Consider the following 22,737-nt stretch of genomic DNA (forward strand, 5'->3'; position numbering starts at 1 on the left):
AAGCTACCTGCAAAAATGTTACAAGTGAACTATAAATAGTTTAAAACTACATATATATAGCCTTCTAGAGAGAAATATTCTGTCTAGAGTTAATTACCATTTAATTGGAAAACAATCACACCTGATGAGTTCAACTTGGTCATGACATACTTCAGAGATCTCAGTTTTCATCACTTCTTTTTATACTCTATACCAATGCAAATACTGACAGAAGCATTAAATTTTTTTTTTTAAGTTTATCCTTTTTAGCACTCTATACCCAATGTGGTGCTTGAATGCATGACCCCAAGATCAAGAACTGAATGCTCTTCCCACTGAGCCAGTCAGGCGCCTCTTACATTAAGAAGCATTTTTAAACACACTAATTTTCTGTTTTTTGCACACCTACTTTTTGGTCTGTGATGACATGCTGATTAACAGAATTCCACAGATTCAAGAATGAATTATCTAGTTAAGGGCAGGCATTCATTCTGCTTCCAAGAATTACACTGGTACTAAGACCCAATACGTGGACATTATAGAGTCAGTTAATTTCATTCCAAAAGCAAAAGATGAAAGGAAATGGCAGAAATGTTTCCCCATCTTCAAAATATGTAGGGAAAAGTATGTTAATGGGAAAAGAATACTTTTTTTAAAAAAGTCCAAATTCATGAAACATACCTCTACCTAGACAATGTCTCAAAAATACCTATAGGACAGAAGCAATCTAGACAATGGCAGGTATTTCAATGCATAATGGAAACTGAGGAATCAGCAGTCCTCATTCTCAGGTCAGCTTGGGATTCTGAGGAATAGTTCAGAAGCACTTCACATTTGTGTATTATAATTTTAAAATATTTTCTTTTCCACTTCTATAACCCAGCAGGTGTAAAACAGGGACTGAATTTTAAAAGCTCATCTCCAAAAGAATCAAAAGATCTTTGGTCTTACTTCAACAGCACTGGAATTAGTATACTTGCAAACACACACACACACACACACACAGTCACCAGTATAAAGCAGATACTAACCCATCACCTTGGAAGTTAATCATTTTTTTCAACAATCAGTAATGACCTGGAATATTTCTTTCAAAAATAAATGAATAACTCCTTTTATTATTAAATCCCCATATTTGAGTGACTCTTCTACTTTCTAGTGAATATTTTCATTTGGTTTTTGTTTTTTAAAAAAATTCCCATTTAATGTTATACAAAATGTAGCCAAACATCTGATTTCAGGTAGTTACATGATTACCTAATACACATATATCACTTTAGAACAAATCTAAACTTCTGCTGGAGTATATATCCTCATTAACACAAGCAATCAAAAAAAAAAAAAAAAAAAAGAAGGAAAGAAAGAAAGAAAGAAAGAAAAGAAAGAAAGAAAGAAACCTCTTCAGAAAAGGTCCTCTTGTCCTGTAGCTCTCTCATTAGGGAACATTTTGAAGCTTGCCATGTAGGTTGACCTATAAGTACTAACTAGGGGATTCTGTGACTCAAAGTAAACTTAAAATCTTAAGAAACTGGTCCCCAATATCTGAGGCAGATGGCAGATCTATGTTCTGGATTGATTTTATTTCAAATAGAACAATTTCACAAACTGAATTAAGACTACACAAATATAACTTTATGACACCCACTCTACTTTGAGTCTTCCTGGTGTTCATAGGAACATAAATATACTTAGCTATATAATCTCAGCTGTGAGTAAAACTAAAGGAAGGAAACGTGAACTCTAAGATGATCTATCTTTGGAATATTCTAATCTATAGAGAGTGATTTACTCTGGAAGTTGGAACATGAATCCAGAAATATGAAGTAGGAGTTTGCAACTTGTTTTCAGGGGAAATCTAAGTAACTTCAACACTGAATAAATGTAATATGTAGATCAAAGTCAGAACTGATATAAATAAAGTGTTACAATGCTTGTCCATTTATTTATTGGTAGGTAATGGTCTGACAGAGGTGGGTTACACTTATCCATTCACAGAGTCAATGTGCATAACACAATGGTTAATCACTTTAGAAATAAACTTACTCAGAACTGGGAGAGGCAGAGAATTAGTTAAGGGGAATAGAGGAAATAAAGATGAAATCAAAGAAAAATGGAAGATCATAAGCAAGCACCTGTGCCCTATATCCTCCATCACTTTATTCCCTCAGTTGCTCATTTCCTGAGTCTCCAATTTAAAATTTTTTTGACTGACACATACTTTATATAAAGAATTGTATTAAAATTTAAAGTGAACAACTCACACATTTATACACACACACACACACACAACCATGTAACCAGTACCAATATGAAGATGTAAGAAATTTCTAGGACACTGGAAGGCTATCTTCAGAGAGCTTATATTTTATTTTATATTTTATACATATTTATATTTAAAAATAAAATGTACACTAAGCTCTCTAAAGACAGACAGCATGCCTACAATGAGTCTGAGTCTCGACCCCTTACTAGGTATGAGGCTTTCGACGAGTCACTTAACCTCCGTAAATTTCAGTTTTCTCTATCTGGAATAGTACCTCACTACTCTGTTGTCTTATTTATACCACAAGTTTGTAGCAAAATGTAAAAGTGACAAGTCTGTAAAAAATGCCTTATAAATGATAAAACAATATATGAATGGTAGCAAGTATATTATTTTACTTCTACCTAATCTTCATTGCCCATCACATTGTCTTATTTAAAAGCACCCGACAGGCTGGGCGCGTCTGTGTGGCTCAGTCGGTTAAGCATCTGACTTTGGCTCAGGTTATGATCTCACAGTTCATGGGTTCAAGCTCCATGTCAAGCTCTGTGCTAGTAGTTCAGAGCCTGGAGCCTGCTTCAGATTCTGTGTCTCCCTCTCTCTGTCCCTCCTTAGCTTGTGCTCTCTGTCTCTCAAAAATAAATAAAATGTTAAAAAACATTTTTAAAAGCACCTGACATGCTTATTGACAGACTGAGATTTTAATAGGACATATTACAAACAGATTCTGATGTTGCCAAATTGAGATAATGGGAGGCTTACATGCTTATGTGGAAACATCAGACTTCCTTAGTGGCTCTGCTAGGAATGTTCTCTCCAGGTTCTTCATCTTATGACTATTTCTTAGGAGCCGATTCCTCTGTCTACTCAAAGGGTTTCATTCACAAAAATGTCCTTGGCTCAATTTCGATCACTCCCTGTATTTGCTTCTTTGTGAGCACATCTACTCTGATGTGACTTCCAAGATCAGATCTCTAATCTAGACTTCTACCCCATACTTGGGACTTAGGTATATGCCTGCTGCGCATCTTCCTTCACCTGGTTATCTGACTGATATCTCATGCTCTATATTCTTAAATCATTTTCCCACCTAAACATGATCTATGTCAGAACCCTGATCCTCATTCTTGACACCTCCTCCTCTTCATCTTTTTCTTGTGGATTTATCCTCTAAATTGTTTTTTAAATCCTTACACAACTGCCAACTTTCATTTGAGCTACCCCAATAATCTTCTCCCTGGTTTCCTTACCTCTGTTCTTGTCCCCTTCCATACTGCTACCAGAGAGCGAGGTATGAGGCAAATTCACCTGTCACTGCCTCCATCCCACCTTAGCCATCCACTCCCATGATCATACTCCAAGTTCTATTATTACCAATAACTACCCCCTCCTCATCCCATTCTCTGACCACCATCTCTCATCCTTCTAGTTTACTCCCTCTAGTACCCCGAGCTCCCATCTAGCTCAATTTGCACAATCATAATCACAACCTTCCACTACTATTTCCTTCTTTGCCCCTCACCTGCTCTGCAATTAATTAATTACTTTTTCACAAAGTCATAATCCTTTGCTTATGAGTGGTGGTTGAATCTAACCCTGTCTTATCTACGCTTGTATCTGTGAATCTGAACATAGCTGGCAGGTATCACTTTAATTTTCTGATGTGAATCTCAAATGTGCTGTCCACACTGCCTAGCTTTTATACTTTATTTTCTTAAATAACTATCCTCAAATTCTCCTAGATAACTAGTTCATACTCTTCTTCTCCCCTCAAACCCATCAAGTCCCTCCACTATGCTCACTCTCAGTTGAGAACCATGACTGCTATTTCACTGAGGAAATTGAAGCAGTCAGAAGAGAACTTCCACACATTGCTACATCTACCCACCTACCAACATCTGCATCCATATAACATGCCTCTCTGCCTATTAAAATAGAGGAAGCTCTTAATTGATCTAACCCCTGGCTCAAATTTGGGCTGTAGAGATGGCATGTAATAAGTATCTGGTGGCAATTTCTTGAAAGGTCTAGATTCAGTTGATATCCAGAAGGCCTCTAAACACCATCTTCTGGGGAAAGACTCATTTATTCTTTTATTCAAGCAATCAACAAGTACGTCATGAGCACTATTTAAGAGGCACTGTGTTTGTTACTGAGGATTCAAAGTCTAGCAGTAATTTTATGTTAAAGTTAGCAGGAGAGTGAAAACTATTATATTAAAAAATAAAATTTAAAAAACTCAAACTAGGCATATAAGCAAAGATATTCATTCAACTGTAAACTATATCAGGGGAGTGTAACAGTTGAGGAGATGTCCTAGAGAGACAAAAGGATTTCACTTTCATTTTGCATACTTGTCTGCATTCATTTTGTTTTAATAGTGGATACAAATTATTTTTAATAAAAAGCATATTATAATCAATTAGTTAGAAACTGCTAAGTGTCATGAGGAAGATATAGATAAAAGAAATAAAGATTAAAAAAAGGAGTTTCTGGAACTGTTTAAATCCAGAAAAAAATAGTTTGAGGATCTCTAATATGAAAGTTCTCAGGGCCAGCTTCTGTCCAAAGTCATAACCCTTAAAGTTCCAAAACAATTTAAGTTATAAGATAGTACTTCCCACAGGTTCATTCAGGATTTCCCGGAAATTTCCAAATTATCAGGAATACTTTGGATTAGCAAAAAAAAAAAAAACAAAAACACAAAAACGACTATCCGGTTTGGCAGTTTGGCCCATCTAGGAAATTATCCAATTCATACTTTCTCACAGTCGTTCCCTTATTTACAAATAAAGATCAGATTAAAATTAGAGGAGGCCTCTGAAAGGACTAAAGAAAGCTGTACATTAAAAAAAAAAAAATTACTCTCCAATTTCTGATTTTAAGCTAATAGTGAATAACTGTATAGCTGCCTTTTGGATCTTCAAGGATAAAACTAAGATTCAAGAATTTAATTTTGTGTTTACATAATTTATGTGTTCATCACAGACAATATCAGAGACCACAGTTTAAATTATATAATGGAATAAACAAACCAAATACACCACAATCTCTTGTACCTTCCATATCCTATGCTGTGTCATTAGGAGCTATTTTGAAGTCATTAGGGATTCTTATGCTCTGATAATATTTTGAAAAGAAAATAACATAAAATCATCCTCAAGCAGTTACATATATTAAACATTTTCAAATTGGATGAAATGTGAGAATAATGTTAGGTTCACGGTATAGAGAGGAAATAAGAAAAATAAGGACACCTGAATTTTATATAAAGAATATATTTCTTTATGTGAAAGGATTACTGTGTCTTGGTGCCCAAAAGAACTGCAGAGGGCATGTTTGGAAAGTCAAATGTTTTATGTAAATCTAGAAGAGTCAGAAAAATCATAGTTAATGATGAGTATATAATAAAAGTATATAATGAGAAAGTAGTTTCAAAGAGAAGCGACTGAAGAACACAGCTTTCTTTTAAATATAAACATTCTGTATTAATATTACCTAAAGTCCAAAATTTGAGAATAGACCAATTTACAGTAGGTATCCTTTTTTACATTTAATAAAATTTTTTACATTTTTACATTTTTTACATTTACATTTTAATAGAAGTTTACATTCAAGCAACTTCAAGAATGCAAACATACTTTAAGATCCTATGATCTTACATTTTTGGTGAAAGAATTATTTTTCTGAGTGACTGCAAACTAATGAGATAATTTGTTGAAATTTATACTACGAAAAATCCTTATCTGGACCCCCAAAGCCTCACTTGGAAGCTGCTATTAACTATTTCCAAGCACTGTCTCTCCAATTTACCTTCTTCGTCTGACCCAGTTTTTAAATATCCTTAGTTCCTTCTTATGTGTAAACTAAATTTTTCTTACTTAATAAATCAGAAAGGCCAAGCTGAATTTATCTGGTATTAAGTGAAAAAAATGATGAAACTATATAACATTTGACACATACAACATAATACCTCATGATAGTTGTAGACTTTCCTAGCTACTGCTACCTTAGACACAAATGGAAAAAAAAATTAACACATCAACAACATTAAATACTCTTGTAGCTTTGCATTTTAGAAGGTAGTATTTATTTTTGTAACTCTACTTAAGTATAATAAAAATAATTCACAAAGAAGCATAAATTACATAGCGGACTATACTAATACTCTACAATAAATGAAACAGTTATACTGACCTAATCTCTTATTTCCAATGAAATTTTAGATGAAGCACCTTACCTCATTTCTCATGATTCTCCAAAGGTTTAGTGTAATTCGGCCAACAATATTTATCTCACTCATTGTTTCTGATCCATAGTCATCCCTTTCAGGTGCAAATCTGTTCTCAACTTTGTCATCTACAGAAATGAATAGACTGTATCAGGACTCACAGAAACCAAATTTCCAAGCAAATTATGCCAAATAAAATGAGAATAAAAATGAAAGAGAAAGATTAAAGACGAAACATAATTCACTATTTTGTATTAGACTTAGAGAGTGAATAATCACTATTTTGATTAATAAAACAATTTTCTTTCCTCTAAGTTATGAAAGTGGGAGCCTGTGTGGCTCAGTTGGTTGAGTTTCTGACTTGATTTTAGATCGAGTCATGATCTCATGGTTTGTGAGTTCAAGCCCCGCACTGGGCTCAACACTATCAGCGGACTCTCTTGGCAAAATCTCTCCCTCTTTGGATGTGATCTTTCCCTCTCTCTGCCCATCCCCTGCTCATGCTCTAACAAATGAAACTTAAAAAAGACTCTAAGTTATGAAGGAATTTTGTGAAATGTAATTGAAAATTATATATTTTTAAATAATAAAAATGTGTATACACACATATTTTAAAAATAATACTCTTTTTACTTTAAATTTGGTTAATTTTTGGTGCCATTTTTATGAACACCTAACACTAAAGCATTCCTTTAGTATTAGGATGAATATGTTTATAGCTACACTGGTCACTTCCTGGAAAACATGGTAGAGTTTTTAACCTAACCTCTCTGAAAATTTGTTGACATCAATTAATGACATTCCTATTCAGAATGAAATTCTAACTTTGCATGGACCACTAGATGAAGAGTAGAGTTCTAAGTCTAGTTTCTTAGGTGATGACTTTACCTAGAATAGAAATTAAAATGTGTTTCTCTTATATGACACTGGATATATACAAATGTTGTTCATTAGAGGATCTGGAATAATAAATATATTTACTATATGCTGAATGTCTATTATGTTCTAAGAACTTTATTGTTTCTTTTACTTTAACCTAGCCACTTTATTATGTTAGTATAATTTGCATTTTGCATTGTAGTAAATTTTACTCAGAAATGTTATATCTTGTCCCAGGTCATACAGAAACAGAACCAGTACTATAAACCAGGGTTACCTGATTCCAGAGAGACCATGTACACACATTCATCCCTCTTCTTTAATTTAAAGAGATGATGTTTACAAGTTTTTTTCATCTAACACTTACATAATGTTTACTGTGGTCTTAGGCACTGTTCTAAGTACTTCACAATTGCTCTATGAGATAAGTTGTATTATCATTCTCGTTTTACAGCTGAACAAACTGAAGTATAAATAGGTTAAGTAACTTGTTTGACATCACATAGCTAGTTAGCAGGATCACCAGGATTTGAACCTAGCTAGTCCTTCTCCAGAATCTGTGCTCTTTACTGCCTTCCTAACCATCCCCTTTCTACTGTACCATGTTGCCTCATAAAAATGTCTTCTGTGGTATTCTTAAAGGACAAGACCTTGAGGCTCCTGGCTGGCTCAGTCAGTAGGGCATGGGGCTCTTGATCTCAAGGTTGTGAGTTCAAGCCCCACACTGGGTATGGAGCCTACTTAAAAAAAAAAAAAAAAATGTATATATACACACACACACACACACACGTGTATATATATGTGTGTCTATATATGTGTGTATATATATACATATATATGTGTGTGTGTGTGTGTGTGTGTATAAATAAAGGACGAGCTTTCATTCACTCTTCTGATCTTAAGTCATATACCTTACCTGTTACAGCTAATTAAACTAATATGTACACCTGAACATTCATGCTGCCTCTCCTGAATATTCAGAAACCTATCCCAAATGAATGTTGAGAAAATTGAGATATACCACACTATTCCTAGCATCCAAGGGACACAAAAGCTACAAGAAATTTATGCAGTGAAAACCCAAAATTATCTCTGCCTTTTTATTCCAAGCTTTTTGCATAGTTCAAAATATTTATGGTCTTTGAATCTTCTAGCTTCAGCCTTTCCCTTTAAAATTACTAACACTTAAGACATTGTACTGAAGTCATAACCTCTCCCAGGAGTTCTCTTGATTAGTTTTCATCAATATACCCAAAGTATATGCTGTTGTCCTAGTCAGACTTGTGACTTTAAAACCAAGTTATTAAAAATTCTACAGTTATAAGGAAAAACATAACTCTGAAAGGTGCTTTATCAACTTTAATTTTTGTATGAATGTTATTGCCTCCCTCCTTCGAACAGAATCAGACTTGTGGGAAACAGCCTTCAAAATTCATGCAAATTTTTTAGCCTGATACCCAAATAAAAATAAACAGCGTTCCAACCAAAAGCATAAAACATAGAACCAGACAAAATAAAATTATGGTACATCAACCAAAGAAATGTTGTGTGCTTCATAATGATTATGAAGACTATCTCAGAATACAGAAAAATACTCACAAGATACTAGATGAAAGAAGCATAATAAAAATGGGAGAAATATGTGACTAAAGTTATATAAAAGAGGCTTACATATGTATATGAAAAATGACTGAAAGAAAAGATACCAACAAATATATTAACAGCATATATAACAGCAACATGGAGGTGTTTTTTCTTTTTTCTTGATTTTTGAATTTGTCCATAATGGAGTTACGATACATCTAGAGCTTACATAATTTAGTATTAAAATCAGGCTAGAACAATAGTACTTTTTAACACCTTGTCTTTATTCACTTTGTAATTTACTCTGTGGTTGAACCATAAAATATTCACAAGGCTTCGTACCTGGCACCCGAGAGATCATCTGACATAAATCAACACTTAAGGCAGCAGCCCTTTGTAAGAGGTAACCCCAGGAATGCATCTGAATTTCATATCCTAGCAGAATATCAGGATCATACCTAAAGGAATGAAAAAATTGAAGAAGGACCACACATTTGAAGCTTTAATCAGAAGAATTGTTTCTTTGTGATATAAAGTGCAAAAGATAAAAATCTATTCGGTTTCTCAGATGGAGAAGGGATGGTACAATGGCACCTATACACTTTCTATATAAGAAGGAATAGATTAGAGTTTCTGATTGGAAGCTACTTTTATAAAGCAAACATAGTTTTTACTGAGACTACATATTCATTTGATATGACTTAGGAAAGAAGCTGATAGAAATTGGGACGAGAGAGGCATTACCACTGAAGTACAAGAATGAGAGAATGATTGAGAATATCATGAGGGTAGGGGCAGGGTGAAGTGTGAGGGCATGTGTGGACACATGTTTTGAAAAAGATCCCCCCCAGGTCATTTTGTTGCTACTTCTCTACCCCTCTAACCTATATTGTCCTTAAACAGTTTTAATGCTGAGAAAGAAAATGAAAACATCTTCCTTTTCCCACTTAATTAATGACTTGTTCCTTACAGGAAGTAAGGCCTTGGTAATGACAAGTTTGTCCTCTAAACTTAAGAAGGTGACTCAGCTTAATGGAAGAATGAAATATTAACAGGGGTGAGATTAATGTGGGGAAGCTAAGCAACAGAAACTAGGGAAAAAGGTGCTCACTGCAGTCACACAGTTGCACTGGTAAAACTGCACTGATAATGTGCATCCAACTCAGAAAGAGCCTCTTTGTGGCTCCTCTTAGGACTTTCATAGTGACCACCACAGAAAAATGTTTGGTTACAGTGCAAGGAAAAATAAACTTGAAGATTTACTTCGATGGAAAAATTGTATGAGAACAAAAACTTTGAGAGCAAAAGCTATGATTATGCTCCCAATTAGAAGCTCTAAATTACTGATTATTTTCTTATTGATAAAAGCCAAAAAGCAGAGTGAAAAATCGTAAAAACCTATAAATTTGGGTTTTACCTCATTGGTTATAGTCACTCTGAATTGGGGAATGTGCAGCCTGTCCATATTGTATTATTTAACACCTGAAGTATCACTCAAAGTATCCTAGTAGTAGGATCCTACTAATTTACTGATGCAAGCTATAAATGGCTACTCTGGAAGTCTCTGGTATAACAATGAATCATAAGCAGATCATGAGATCTATTTTTAGAACAGGTTTGCTAATAGTTTACCATATTTCCATAACTGCTTTCTTAAAATGATGGGGTTGAATGGCTTTAGTTTTCACTTAGTCAACGAATACAAGAATGTCACAAAAATGTCTCATTTTTAATCCTGGAGTATATTTAAATGGCTGATGTCAAAAGAATTAGGTTCAAACATTTGCAACATCATTCTTTTTATTTTCTCCATCCCTTAAAGGCCCTATCAAAATACATTCTATAATATAAATTTCAATATCTGGTAATCTGCTTGTGACCTGCTATTATACCATGAACTTACAGAATAGCTCTCAAACTTGTCAGGAGAAAAAGATAATGTATATATTATCCATGTGTTTTTCTCTATACAAATAGGGTTGAAATTTCTGAGAAAACCACTTGATCAATTTAACAGAACAGCCAAATGGACCTTTTCACCAACCTACAAAAAAGTGTTTTCTTGGAAGAAAGTGCCTCATGGCTGGCAATTCTGGAACAAAGGGCAGGGGTAAGACATGAGTACGGGGAAGCAAAGGAAAATAAGGCAATAAGCAACAATGAGGCAAATATTTAATCTCAGAGATTAAAAGCTAAAAAGGTAGACTAATTCTTAAACAAAAAGTCCAGAAAGATCCTAGGGGACCCAAGAAAACAGAAGTCTCTCAACACTCTTCCTGCTCATTAGTCTTCTAACATAACATCTAATAGGTTAACATATCTTTGTTGATAGCAATTTCATCAATTCTTCAATTAAGTTAAACTCTCTTCAGGGCAGTTATCTGACAGACAAGTGCATCTTCCTGAAAACTATGCACCGTCTAAATTTTAGAAATTGGGGCAGAAATACTGTATCAAGTGGCTCTAAGGATTATCAGGGATAGGAGATTTGAAGGATTCCCATACACATATACCAGAACCCATGCAGTTGACTGCCTCAATACCAAGAACGACCAGAACAGGCATTACAACATGGCCACAGTTGGCCTTGATCTTAAGAATGTGGAAGGTTGCTGGAGTGCCTACTGCATATATTTCTAAGCACAGGTACATGAAGAAGATGCCAGATGGTTACAGAGCCCTTCTTCTTCTATAAAGGCAGTTCTGACTTCTTTATCTGAATTTCCCAGATTCATAAAATATCTTATTACTGCAAGGATTATTATTCCAGTTAGCTATTTGCTATGTTGCAGCACCTAACAGAGTTCTTTAAGTACACTTACTTTCTGATGTTTTGAAAAAATATGTATATTTTTAAAAGTTGTCTATTTTATAAACTGCTACTGCTCAGAGATGACTGCTGAAAAAATAAAAAACCAGAAAACACTCTGCTTCTCTTAACTGATTAGATTTTAGTCCTTTCAATATTTTCCAGATCTATTATGTATATTTATTTTTTGACCTAGAGGCCATTTCATCTAAAGAGACTCTTAAGGCTGATAAGACAGGTCTCAACTCAAGTTCAAAACCACAAGAATTTCATCTCTTCTGTGAAAACATTTGGTGACAATAACAAAATCTTTGTGACTTGTTCTTCAATTTTGGTGACTTTTATCAACTCTACCTGGTTTCTAAAAGTTATGGAAAGAACAAGGTTGGGTAGATGGGATTAGTGGTGAAGGAAAAAATAAAACTGGAGAAAACAGAAGCAGCAGAAATATGAAAATGATTTACTTGCTTAGGCAAAAAAAAAAAAAAAAAAAGCTGTTTCCGCAACTAAAATTTTAAATAACCCATTAACATCTGTACAGAAGAGAGATGAGGGGGTTTTAACTAGGCAGTGGCAATGGCAGGGTGAGGTGGGGGAAAGGAATGATCTTGAAACATAATTCTGAGGTTAGATAAATGTAATATATGCATGCAGGAAAGAGAAAAAGGAAGAAATCAAAGCTTATATCCAAGTTAGGAAGGCTGGGGAAAATGGAAAATTATTAATAAGTTCAAGGAAATACAGAGGAAAAAAATGATTGTGACAACACAATGGATTTGGTTTTACTTGTCTAATATAATTTCATACTACTTTTTATGTTTGCCATTTGAGGACATATAATATTAAGAATGGAAAAATACAAACAATAAAACTCTTAAAGTGTGCATCTATATTTTATTCAATTTTATAATTTAGCACCTACTATTATACCTTACACTCAGAGTTAACATTTATGTACTGACCAGGCTAAGAGTTTTATGTGCATTATCTCATTTAATTTTCATATCTATTACCCATTTTACAGATGAGGAAACTAAAGCTTAGAGAGATAAGTAACTTGCTCAAGACAAAAAAAAAACATATGCAATGACTTGGAGCTACAGAGTATTATGCTAAGCAAAATAAGTCAGTCAGAGAAAGACAAACACTACATGATTTCACTCACACGTGGACTTTAAGAAACAAAAGCAAATGAAAAAAGGGGGGAAAAAAAGAGACAAACCAAGAAATGGACTCTTAGCTATAGAGAACTGATGATTAGTGGAAGGAAGGTGGGTGGGGCAATGGGGGAAATAGGTGATGGGGACTAAAGAACGCACTTGCTGTGATGAGCAAGGGATGATGTACTGAACTATGGAATCACTATATTGTACACCTGAAATTAATATTACACCATATATTAACGAACTGGAAATTAAAATAAAAACTTAAAAAAAACCCTGTCCTTCCAGTAACATCTTCCATTCATTAAGATATATAAGTTTAAAATATAGATGCAGAAGCATATAAAATAGCCATATTCTTAAAAAAAAAAAAACAAACAGAGCTGGCTGACTTCAAAATCTATGTTGTTAATAGCCAAATTATGGAAAGAGCCTAAATGTCCATCAACTGATGAATAAATAAAGAAATTGTTGTTTATATACACAATGGAGTACTACATGGCAATGAGAAAGAATGAAATATGGCTCTTTGTAGCAATGTGGATGGAACTGGAGAGTGTTATGCTAAGTGAAATAAGCCATACTTAGAAAGACAGATACCATATGTTTTCACTCTTATGTGGATCCTGAGAAACTTAACAGAAACCCATGGGGGAGGGGAAGAAAAAAAAAAAAAGAGAGGTTAGAGTGGGAGAGAGCCAAAGCATAAGAGACTCTTAAAACTCTTAAAAACTGAGAACAAACTGAGGGTTGATGGGGGGTGGGAGGGAGAGAAGGGTGGGTGATGGGTATTGAGGAGGGCACCTTTTGGGATGAGCACTGGGTGTTGTATGGAAACCAATTTGACAATAAATTTCATATATTGAAAAAAAGTAATAAAAAAAAAAATAAATGTATTTGTTAATTTTCAAAAAAAAAAAAAAAAAAAAAAAAAAACCCAAACCAAAATCTATGTTGTTAACAAAGCCTGTGTTGAGTAGGTACTCAACAAAGGGGCTGAAAGAATAAAATAATCTTTTAGGGGCCCGTTTAGAATAATTATAAAGGACATTACAGAACTGAAATGTTGTTATTTAGGCACTTAATAACCATATGATCTTCTAGTGTAAGAACCAGAAATTAGTTTTATTTTGTTTACTACATTTTTCTTAATGACTAATATAATTCATGTTATGGACATGAAGAAAGTTACTACACTTGCAAATGATTGCTAAAATTCTCAATGTTGGCAGATAAGCTGTTGTTGGGAATATATCTAACAAGGAGTACACAAGCATACAAAGCCCAGGGACATTATTGAACATGTGCTGGCACACAAAATGGTATTGACTAAAACTCTGCATGTTCTTTTTGCTAAGCTGCTTGCAGAAATAAAAGTGTGGGCACTGAAGCATCTGACATGTTGATGACAACCTCTGTGAGAAGATAAAAGGTAGGAATGACAATGGCAAGACTCAAATGGATCGGAATCCATCCAGTCACCAGTACTATAAAGAGTAAAAATATTTTTCTCTTGTTTCCTCCCTAGAGTGGTGGGTAAGCAGTGCATTATTTTTGACGTCCTGACATTTAATTTTGTTTTGTTGAAAACATGTTCTGGTTTTCTAAATTTCAAAATGGTTTATGCTAACGCATCTGGGTGGGACTGAATCAGATATTCAGTCTGTAGGATATCATCTTGATCTTTCATGCAGAATACTGTCTCAGTTCTACAGGAAAGAGTTCAACTACAGAAAGCAAACCACAGAAAGCAAAACAGAAAGGGGTGAGTGTAACGACACGCTCAAGGAGAGCTTTTATCCACACATAAAGATACAAAGGCTATTTTCCAGCCTGCTTTAGGTATTTAAAAACCTAAGCCTAGCAATAGGCAGAAATTTTAAGTGCCTGGAAAAATGAAGCCTTTAACAGAAGGGTCCATAGTTACCAAAAGTTATAGTCTTTAGAAAATGCAAAAGATTCACTTAATTATTTTTAAATTAAAATACTTCTGTTTTAAAAAATCCTTTTCATAAATTTGACAAGATTCTACTATCAATCATCCAGGCCAACCATCAAATGATCAAAAGAGATTTTTAAGGAACTATGTATTACAAAAGAGTATGGACCACATAATCCTAGATTTACGAATAGATTGCATACTAACACTTTTTGAAAACATTGGTTTAGAACTCAGAAAACATAAAAAAAAAATGTATTGAAATGTGGCTGACTCCCAAGGTAGAAGCCTATTTAATGAATAATACAATTTAAGTTTAGTACAGTTCCCCATTATTTCACTACCATAGAAAAATCACACTAAAATCCAACTGGGAAAGCCAGAGTTGCTAAACCAATATTTCTTCTTCAATCTTGAGAACAGAATATTGTTTTGCCGTCCCTAGTCTGCTGGAAATGGTGATGGATGGTGATGAGAGGTAAGGGCAAAATTTTTCCAAGGATAATTTTAAGGGCCACAGGAAGAAATTCTCTTATTCTTTCCTACCTTTGCCCATATTATTAATCAAGAGCAAGAAAGGACCCTCTGAACAAAAGCTGGAAAAATCAGAAAATACAAAACAATACCTTTTTATTATATTTGCAATTTCTTGAAAAAGTGCCTTCTCATCAGGTGCATAGGTAACTTCTAGTCCTGTAATTCCAGATCTAATCAGTAATGGGGTCTGATACCTGATATCTAAAAAATAAGCAAAACGTTTATTACACACATTGTGTAAGTAATATAAACCCTAAATTTTGAGTGAAATTATGCTACTGAAATACTTTAAATTAAGAGAGCATTCCCCAGGGGTGCCTGAGTGGTTCAGTTGGTTAAGTGTCCAACTCTTGACTTCGGCTCAGGTCATGATCTCATGGTTCATGAGCTACAGCCCTTCCTTGGGCTCTGTGCTGACAGCGTGGAGCCTGTTTGGAATTCTCTCTTTCCCTCTTTCTCTCTGCCCCTTCCCACATGGAGTCTCCCTCAAAATAAACATTAAAAAAAAAAGAGCATTCCCCAAAGTAAATACATAATTTAAGTCTATTTCTTAAAAACTTTCCTAAAGTTTTTCTAGTTTAATATGCAACTGAAAATTCATATTTCATTTTGTTATTTTCCTGAAAAGTCTACAGTCACCAAATTCCTCAAGTAATAATGTGTCACCTCAAAAAATTTCATTACTTTGCTTCTGCCTTTACTCTTCCCATAGGAAGAGCTTTGTTTAGTAGAGAATATTTTATTTACTTTTTTAAATGTTTACTTTTGAGAGAGAGAGAGTGTCCACACACGCATGCAAGTGGAGGGAGAGCAGAGGGAGAGGGGGGCAGAGGATCTGATTCGAACTCTGTGCTTACAGCAGAGCCCGATGGGGGGCTCAAATTCATGAACAACAAGATCATTGCCTGAGCCAAAGTCAGATGCCTAACCCATTGAGCCACCCAGGTGCCCCTAGTAGAGAATATTTTAATCAATGGTATGCTGGTAACTGTTTATAACTACCTCCTAAGGAAAAAAAAAAAAAAAAAGACCTGATTTGTAGTGCTTGCCTTTTTCCATAAAAGACTCCTCTCCATGCTGATCTCAAACTGCCAATGTGACACCAACTAGTTCAAAGAATTCATAAAAATTTAGTAACTGGATTGTGAGCTGGTACAAGTCAGCTCAAGCACACCATTGATTAAACTGTAAATTCCTACATGGTTTTGTTCTGTGCTAAGACTTCCTTCTCAGCTGACTGAATTCATGTATTATTATTCAAAACTGCAGAAGGACACTTGATATTTTATAAAATGCCTTTATATGGTATATTATATGAAGAACATCTAAGCCAAAAACATACATATGAACAAAATTGGAATACATCTTAAAAGTCTCTTTTAATCCATTAATTGACACTAATAACTTCTTAAAAGCAAAGAGAAACTCTGTATTAGCAGCAAAATACCAGCAATGCATACATAAGGAAGACTGTTCACCCAACTTACAGATTATCATTTTAATTCAGTATTAGCAATTAATATACTATAAAACAATACTTAGAACAATATAAAAGGAGTTCCTTATACTTGCTTGGCTTAGATCTCCAGCACAGAAATTGCCCCATTAAAAGGTTCATCCTAGGGTGGGTAGGTACAAAATTAATAAAAATGAACAAATACCTTGGCTGGAGACAGGCTTGTCTTTATCAATCACTATTACACCTGTGAGTTCTGTTTTGTCTGTATCGGGTAGTGGAGTGTCAGATGAAATGCAGTAAAACAGAGCACAGATTGGGTCAAATTCAGGATCTGGTTCTAAGTCTCGTCTAGTTCGAGCATGTAACTCCACACTGATTAGGGTAAGATTTTGTATCTATAAAAGGAAATAAAAATTAGGATTTTAGATTATTTTTTGGGACATGTTGAAAGAAATGTTTCACCAAGATTCCAAGGAAATATGTGTAAAATTGAAAAAAAAAACCATAAAGGACACAGCCACAGTTTAATACTCCACAGATTAAGGATTTTCACTTCTAAGATTAGATTAAATTAATTCATGTTTTTATTCTAGAAAAACTGCTTATGCTATAATTTCTCAGTGACAATACATACTTAAAACTATTTCTTTAAAATACATGCAAGTGCCTCTCAATTTTTTCATTCCTGTTTGAGAAAGAGAATGACCAGTCCAAGTGGTTGTTTATTTGAATCAAAGTCTGCTACTTTTTACTTTCTACCCAGTTAACTATGGTTTCACCTATACTTTAAAAAGAGAGATGTATTTTAGTTTGAAGCTCCTATTAATTCTCTACTACTTCAATTTACTTCTGTATGTACTGGGCAAGTTTTTTTATAATAGTTTTTCTTTAAAAAATATCATAAGAATATTATGGCATCAACTACAACAATAGCTAGATTTCTGCCCATACACACTTTCTTTTTGGCAAAAATGCAAAAAAAGGTAGTATTTTGCTTTTTATACCTACTTTCCTATGTTAGTAAAAAATAAAAGGATTTAACTGTAATTGAGTAGAAACTCTGGGTAAAAAAAACAACTTAAGTTAGATTCATGATTACAGCCGGAATTATAACCATCACTGTACCAGTAATACCTGGCAATAGAAAAACAGTAGACTACTGTTACAATATTGGTAATTATTGAAGTCATATAGATTTAATGAACGATTTGTATTTTGTATTTATTTTGCATGCCAGCTGTTGAAGAAATGTAATCAATATAAGGCTCTCACTAGTGATGTGAGTAGAATTTAGTAAACTTCTTTGGAGGACAATTTAGAAGTATTTATAAAAATTAAAAATAGACGTATCCTTTGATCTAGCAATTTTATTCCTGAGAATATATCCTGCAGATATAATCATACATGTAGCCAAAATTTATGTATGAGGATGTGCATTAAAAATTATGATATTTCTAGTCTTTCATAAGTCATAAAAGACTAAAAACATAAATGTCTATCAGTTGAGGAGGACTGGTTACATAAATTATGTGACATCGCATGAAGACTACGTACAATGGAATACTCTTTAACCTTTAAAATTTTCAAAAGAATTAGCCAGATCTGGATGTTTTAGTACGAAAAGATCACCATAATACATTGAAAAGTGGAACCAGTGAGTGTAGTATGTGTATATGTATGTAAAAAATGTTAAAGCACATGCATAGGAAATGTCTGCAAAGAGACATAACAACACAGAACTACTTCTACTGCCTTTGGGGAAGGAGACTACTTAGTCTGAGGTAGGAGGGAAGCTTAATTTTCATTGTAAATCTTTTGGTCCTGATTGAATTTTTTTTACCATATACATGTAATGTTGTGTGTATTTGTTAGTAAATTTGTAGTTAAGTACTTTTTAAACTATAAAGAACATTAACCATGCAGATAGAAAGCATAAAGAATAATAAAACAAATATCCACAAATCTACCACTTTCCTTATACATTGCTGTTTCTCTAAGTTTATTTTTGAGAGACAGGGATAGAGAGAATTCCAAGCAGACTCCGAGCTGTCAGCGCAGAGCCCGACACAGGGCTTGAACCCACAAACCATGAGATCATGACCTGAGCTAAAATCAAGAATCTGATGCTTAACCGACTGAGCCACCCAGGCACCCCTATAATATAGCTGTTTCTATTACAAAACAATCTAACCAGGGCCACCTGGGTGGCTCAGTCCATTAAGCATCCGACTCTTGATTTCAGCTCAGGTCATGATCTCATGGTTTGTGGGTTCAAGCCCTGTGTCGGGCTCTGCGCTGACAGCTTGGAGTCTGCTCCCTCTCTCTTTGTCCCTCCCCCACTTGCTCTCTCAAAATAAATAAAAATAAACTTAAAAAAAATTATTTAAGGGGCGCCTGGGTGGCTCAGTTGGTTAAGTGTCTGACGTCAGCCTAGGTCATGATCTTGCAATTTGTGAGTTCGAGCTCCCCCATCAGGCTCTGTGCTGACAGCTCAGAGCCTGGAGCCTGCTTTGGATTCTGTGTCTCCCTCTCTCTCTGCCCCTCCTCTGCTCATGCTCTGTCTCTCTTTGTCTCTCAGAAATAAATAAATGTCAAAAAAAAAATTTTTTTTTACTTAAAAAAAAAATCTAACCAATAAAATGGGGAGCTAAGGGAAAGAACTTCTACTTTTAAATATATATATATAAACCTAAAGAGCATATATTTTTAACACAAAGCACGTATTAATTTAGCAAATAAAAAAATGTAACTGGAAAACCTTTCCCTAACTCAAACAAAACAAAACCAAAAAACTGGTTTAGTTAGAAAAGGATGAACATGTGCAAAGACTATGGAGAAGACTGAAGACAATTTCAGGTCAAAAGATTTGTGGAGGTTTATTTATTTAGTAGGTCAAACTTCACATTCAAATTTTTCCCTTTCTATTCTTTGATATAAAATGCACTGATCTTAGGGGCATTTTCTTTATAAGCAAATATATGAAATGAAGAGATGGGGCAGAGATTTACTGAGTATGACTAAGAAAGAGGTAGGGGACAAAGGTGGATGAGGATTATACCCCTTCTCTTCTACCCTGAGTATTTATATGCAGAAGAGAGAGAAGTTAGTGTAGCATAATGGGACACAGAAGAAAAAGTGCTGAGGGCACAATTTCCCAGAAAAAGGACAGCATACACAGTGCAGATTTTTTATGGCTCGTTCCCTATTTGACCACCAGGTGGCTGTTTGTAGTATGCCTTGAGGCCTTCTTAGGGAAGAAGCTGTGAGCAACCTGCCAGTCCTCCCAAGTGATTTTAACTTCAAGAGGGCCCATGATTCTGAGATGAGGTTATGTAGAAATAAAGAGCATAAGAAGAAGATTAAGTTTTTCAAATAAATAAAGGATATTCAAATGTAACAAGTATTTGCTAAGGTCTATTTGCTTTAATAAAAGATTTTTTTATCATGGTATTTTATTTTTCTAATTTTGGGTGTATTCTTCATTAAGACATGTATTCCTGAGTTTATTACTTAGTTTATCTTGGCTACAGAGAATAGTACAGGGCCAAGTAGATAAAATTCAGGAACTAAATGAAATGCTGTTGAATGGAAAAACGTACAAACAATTAGGCAATTAGACTATGTTCTAATCTACTTCTAGAAAAGTACAAATCTTAGTTCAAATTTAGGATAAAAATGAGGACAATATTTGAATATTTCTTTTAGTTTATGCTCATCCTTAGAACAGTTTAAGACAGAATTGACTTGAGAACAAAAACACAAAAAATAAATTGAATTCTGTGCTCTAAAGAGGACAAGGACCTAAAACAACTGTTCAATGGAAATATCATGGGGGTGCCTGGGTGGCTCAGTTGATTAAGCATATGACTCTTGGTCTCAACTCAGGTCATGATCTCATGGTTTGTGAGATCCAGCCCTGTGTCTCCTTGGGATTTTCTCTTCCCCTCTCTCTCTCTCTGCCCCTCCCCTGCTCCCCCTCATGTGCGCTCTCTCTTTCAAAATAAATAAACTTAAAAAAAAAGTGTAACGTGAAAGTCACATATAATTTAAAATTTTCTAGTAGTCATTTAAAAAAGTAAAAATAGGTAAATTTAAAAATATTTTCATTCAATACATCTAAAAATATCATCCTTTCAACATGTGTAATTAATATAAAAATTACTAATGAATATTTTATATCCTTTCTTCCTGTTTAAAGTCTTCAAAATCAGTGTGCATTTTACATTTATAGCACATTTCAATGTGGGTGCTAAGTTTTTGCGTAGAAATAAATACTCGACCTGTATTTAGATATCATAAAATTTACAGTTGAAAAAGTAGTTTTAAAAACCTAAGTTGTTCCACACATACTTAAAAGTTTTCTAGTAAACGAGTCAAGTATCAGTTTTAAATCTAAATTATTTAAATAAAATATAGAATTCACTTCCTAGATGGATAAGGTAAATTTTAAATTCTCAATAGGCACATTGCTAGTGGTGGCCAGCACAGGTATAAACAATGAAAATATACTCTAATTTCCACTTTACTGCCAGTCAGATATGTGTTCTGAGTTGTGTTTTCTTTAATACAGATAAATTTATAGTGATCCATTCGCACATATTCTCTACTCCATCCTGTGACCAACATACATTCTTACAAAATAGCTTCCTACTCTTTGGCATATGGTCTGTGCTGTGAAGGGAACTGGGTTATATAGAGATTATGTGAGCAAATGAATTGTAGCAAATGAATTAGCAAGCACTAATCCACTGAACCAACCAAACAGAAAATACTAGTAAATATCTCATTTAGGATATAACATCCTAATATAACAATCCCAGAATAATATAGAGATTTTCTAATAGTTATAAAAGCTTTTCCAATTTTAGTTTCTATAACCTGAATTTCAGCTATAAGATTTGTGAAAACTGTGAAACCACAAAGCAGTCTAACTGATAGCTACTTTAAAAGTTTGTCTATTTTATATAGATACATAAATAATAACAAAATGAAGATTAACAGGAACAGAATTCAATGTATTCCTCCCTCAGTAAGAAATTTCCATACTTGTTCTATAAAATAAAACATGAGAGTTAAACAGTGGATGTGTTCTTACTGTTGCAGTTTTACCTCATGTAAAGCTTTTGCCTCCTGTAAGTTTTGTACGCTGACTTTGAAACCATAAGAATTGTTTAAAGATGGTCCATCAATCTGAGAAGTTTCTTTCTTTGGGGTATTTACTGCTGCAAATTGATTCTATCAAAGAAAAAACACACACATAGCCAGAAAAAGATAAATGAGCAATCTTTTTTTTTTTTTTTTTTAATCACTTATTTCTACCTAGATAATCTGCTTTATGTGTTTGGTAAGATAATACATGATAAACTAGTATCACCTCTTTAGGCCCAAGAAGAAACGAAGTATTTTATTAACATTCTTTTCATGCTAGGAATTCAAGATAGCAGAACTGGATATATTTAGAAATATCTGATACAATCTGTAAGCAAACCATATGTTGATCTTTGAGTTTACAAACCCCAAATAACGAAACTAATAGTCTTGTTGGAGAGTCGACATTTACACCACATGGACATTGATCTTGACCAAATTCTGGGAAGTATGGCAAACAAGCAGGCAATATATTTGCAACTAATTTTGGCTAAAGTTTATAAAAGATTTGAAATTCTGGGTTTGTATTTTACCCAAACACAACATGTGCCTGAAAGATGAATGAAAATATATATAATCTTGAAGGGTTTAGAAAAAATAGAATCTATTTTTTAAAATATTTTCTGATTTCCAAATCCATTAACCATTTCCCCCAAGTGTTGATTTATGTCCACAACACATTTGCATTTATTTTTTGACATAAATAGCTTGTAATTCAATAGTATTTAAAAATAAAAGTTTTAAAA

The 22,737-nt window shown here is 34.0% G+C and overlaps 1 protein-coding gene across 4 annotated transcripts in view; it reads right to left on the bottom strand.

Annotated features, from left to right (window-relative positions):
- Positions 1-22,737, bottom strand: part of REV3L (REV3 like, DNA directed polymerase zeta catalytic subunit) — a 174,418-nt gene that overhangs the window by 41,580 nt on the left and 110,101 nt on the right. For all 4 annotated transcript variants that reach the window (XM_049654182.1, XM_049654185.1, XM_049654184.1 and 1 more), the window contains 5 exons: positions 21,953-22,078; positions 17,046-17,238; positions 15,474-15,585; positions 9,279-9,394; positions 6,483-6,601 (listed from right to left, as the gene is read on the bottom strand). In XM_049654182.1, the coding sequence (XP_049510139.1) occupies positions 6,483-6,601; positions 9,279-9,394; positions 15,474-15,585; positions 17,046-17,238; positions 21,953-22,078 (666 nt within the window). The remainder of the gene's footprint in view (positions 1-6,482; positions 6,602-9,278; positions 9,395-15,473; positions 15,586-17,045; positions 17,239-21,952; positions 22,079-22,737) is intronic.

This window comes from Panthera uncia (assembly GCF_023721935.1).
Source record: "Panthera uncia isolate 11264 chromosome B2 unlocalized genomic scaffold, Puncia_PCG_1.0 HiC_scaffold_24, whole genome shotgun sequence".
NCBI lineage: Eukaryota > Metazoa > Chordata > Mammalia > Carnivora > Felidae > Panthera > Panthera uncia.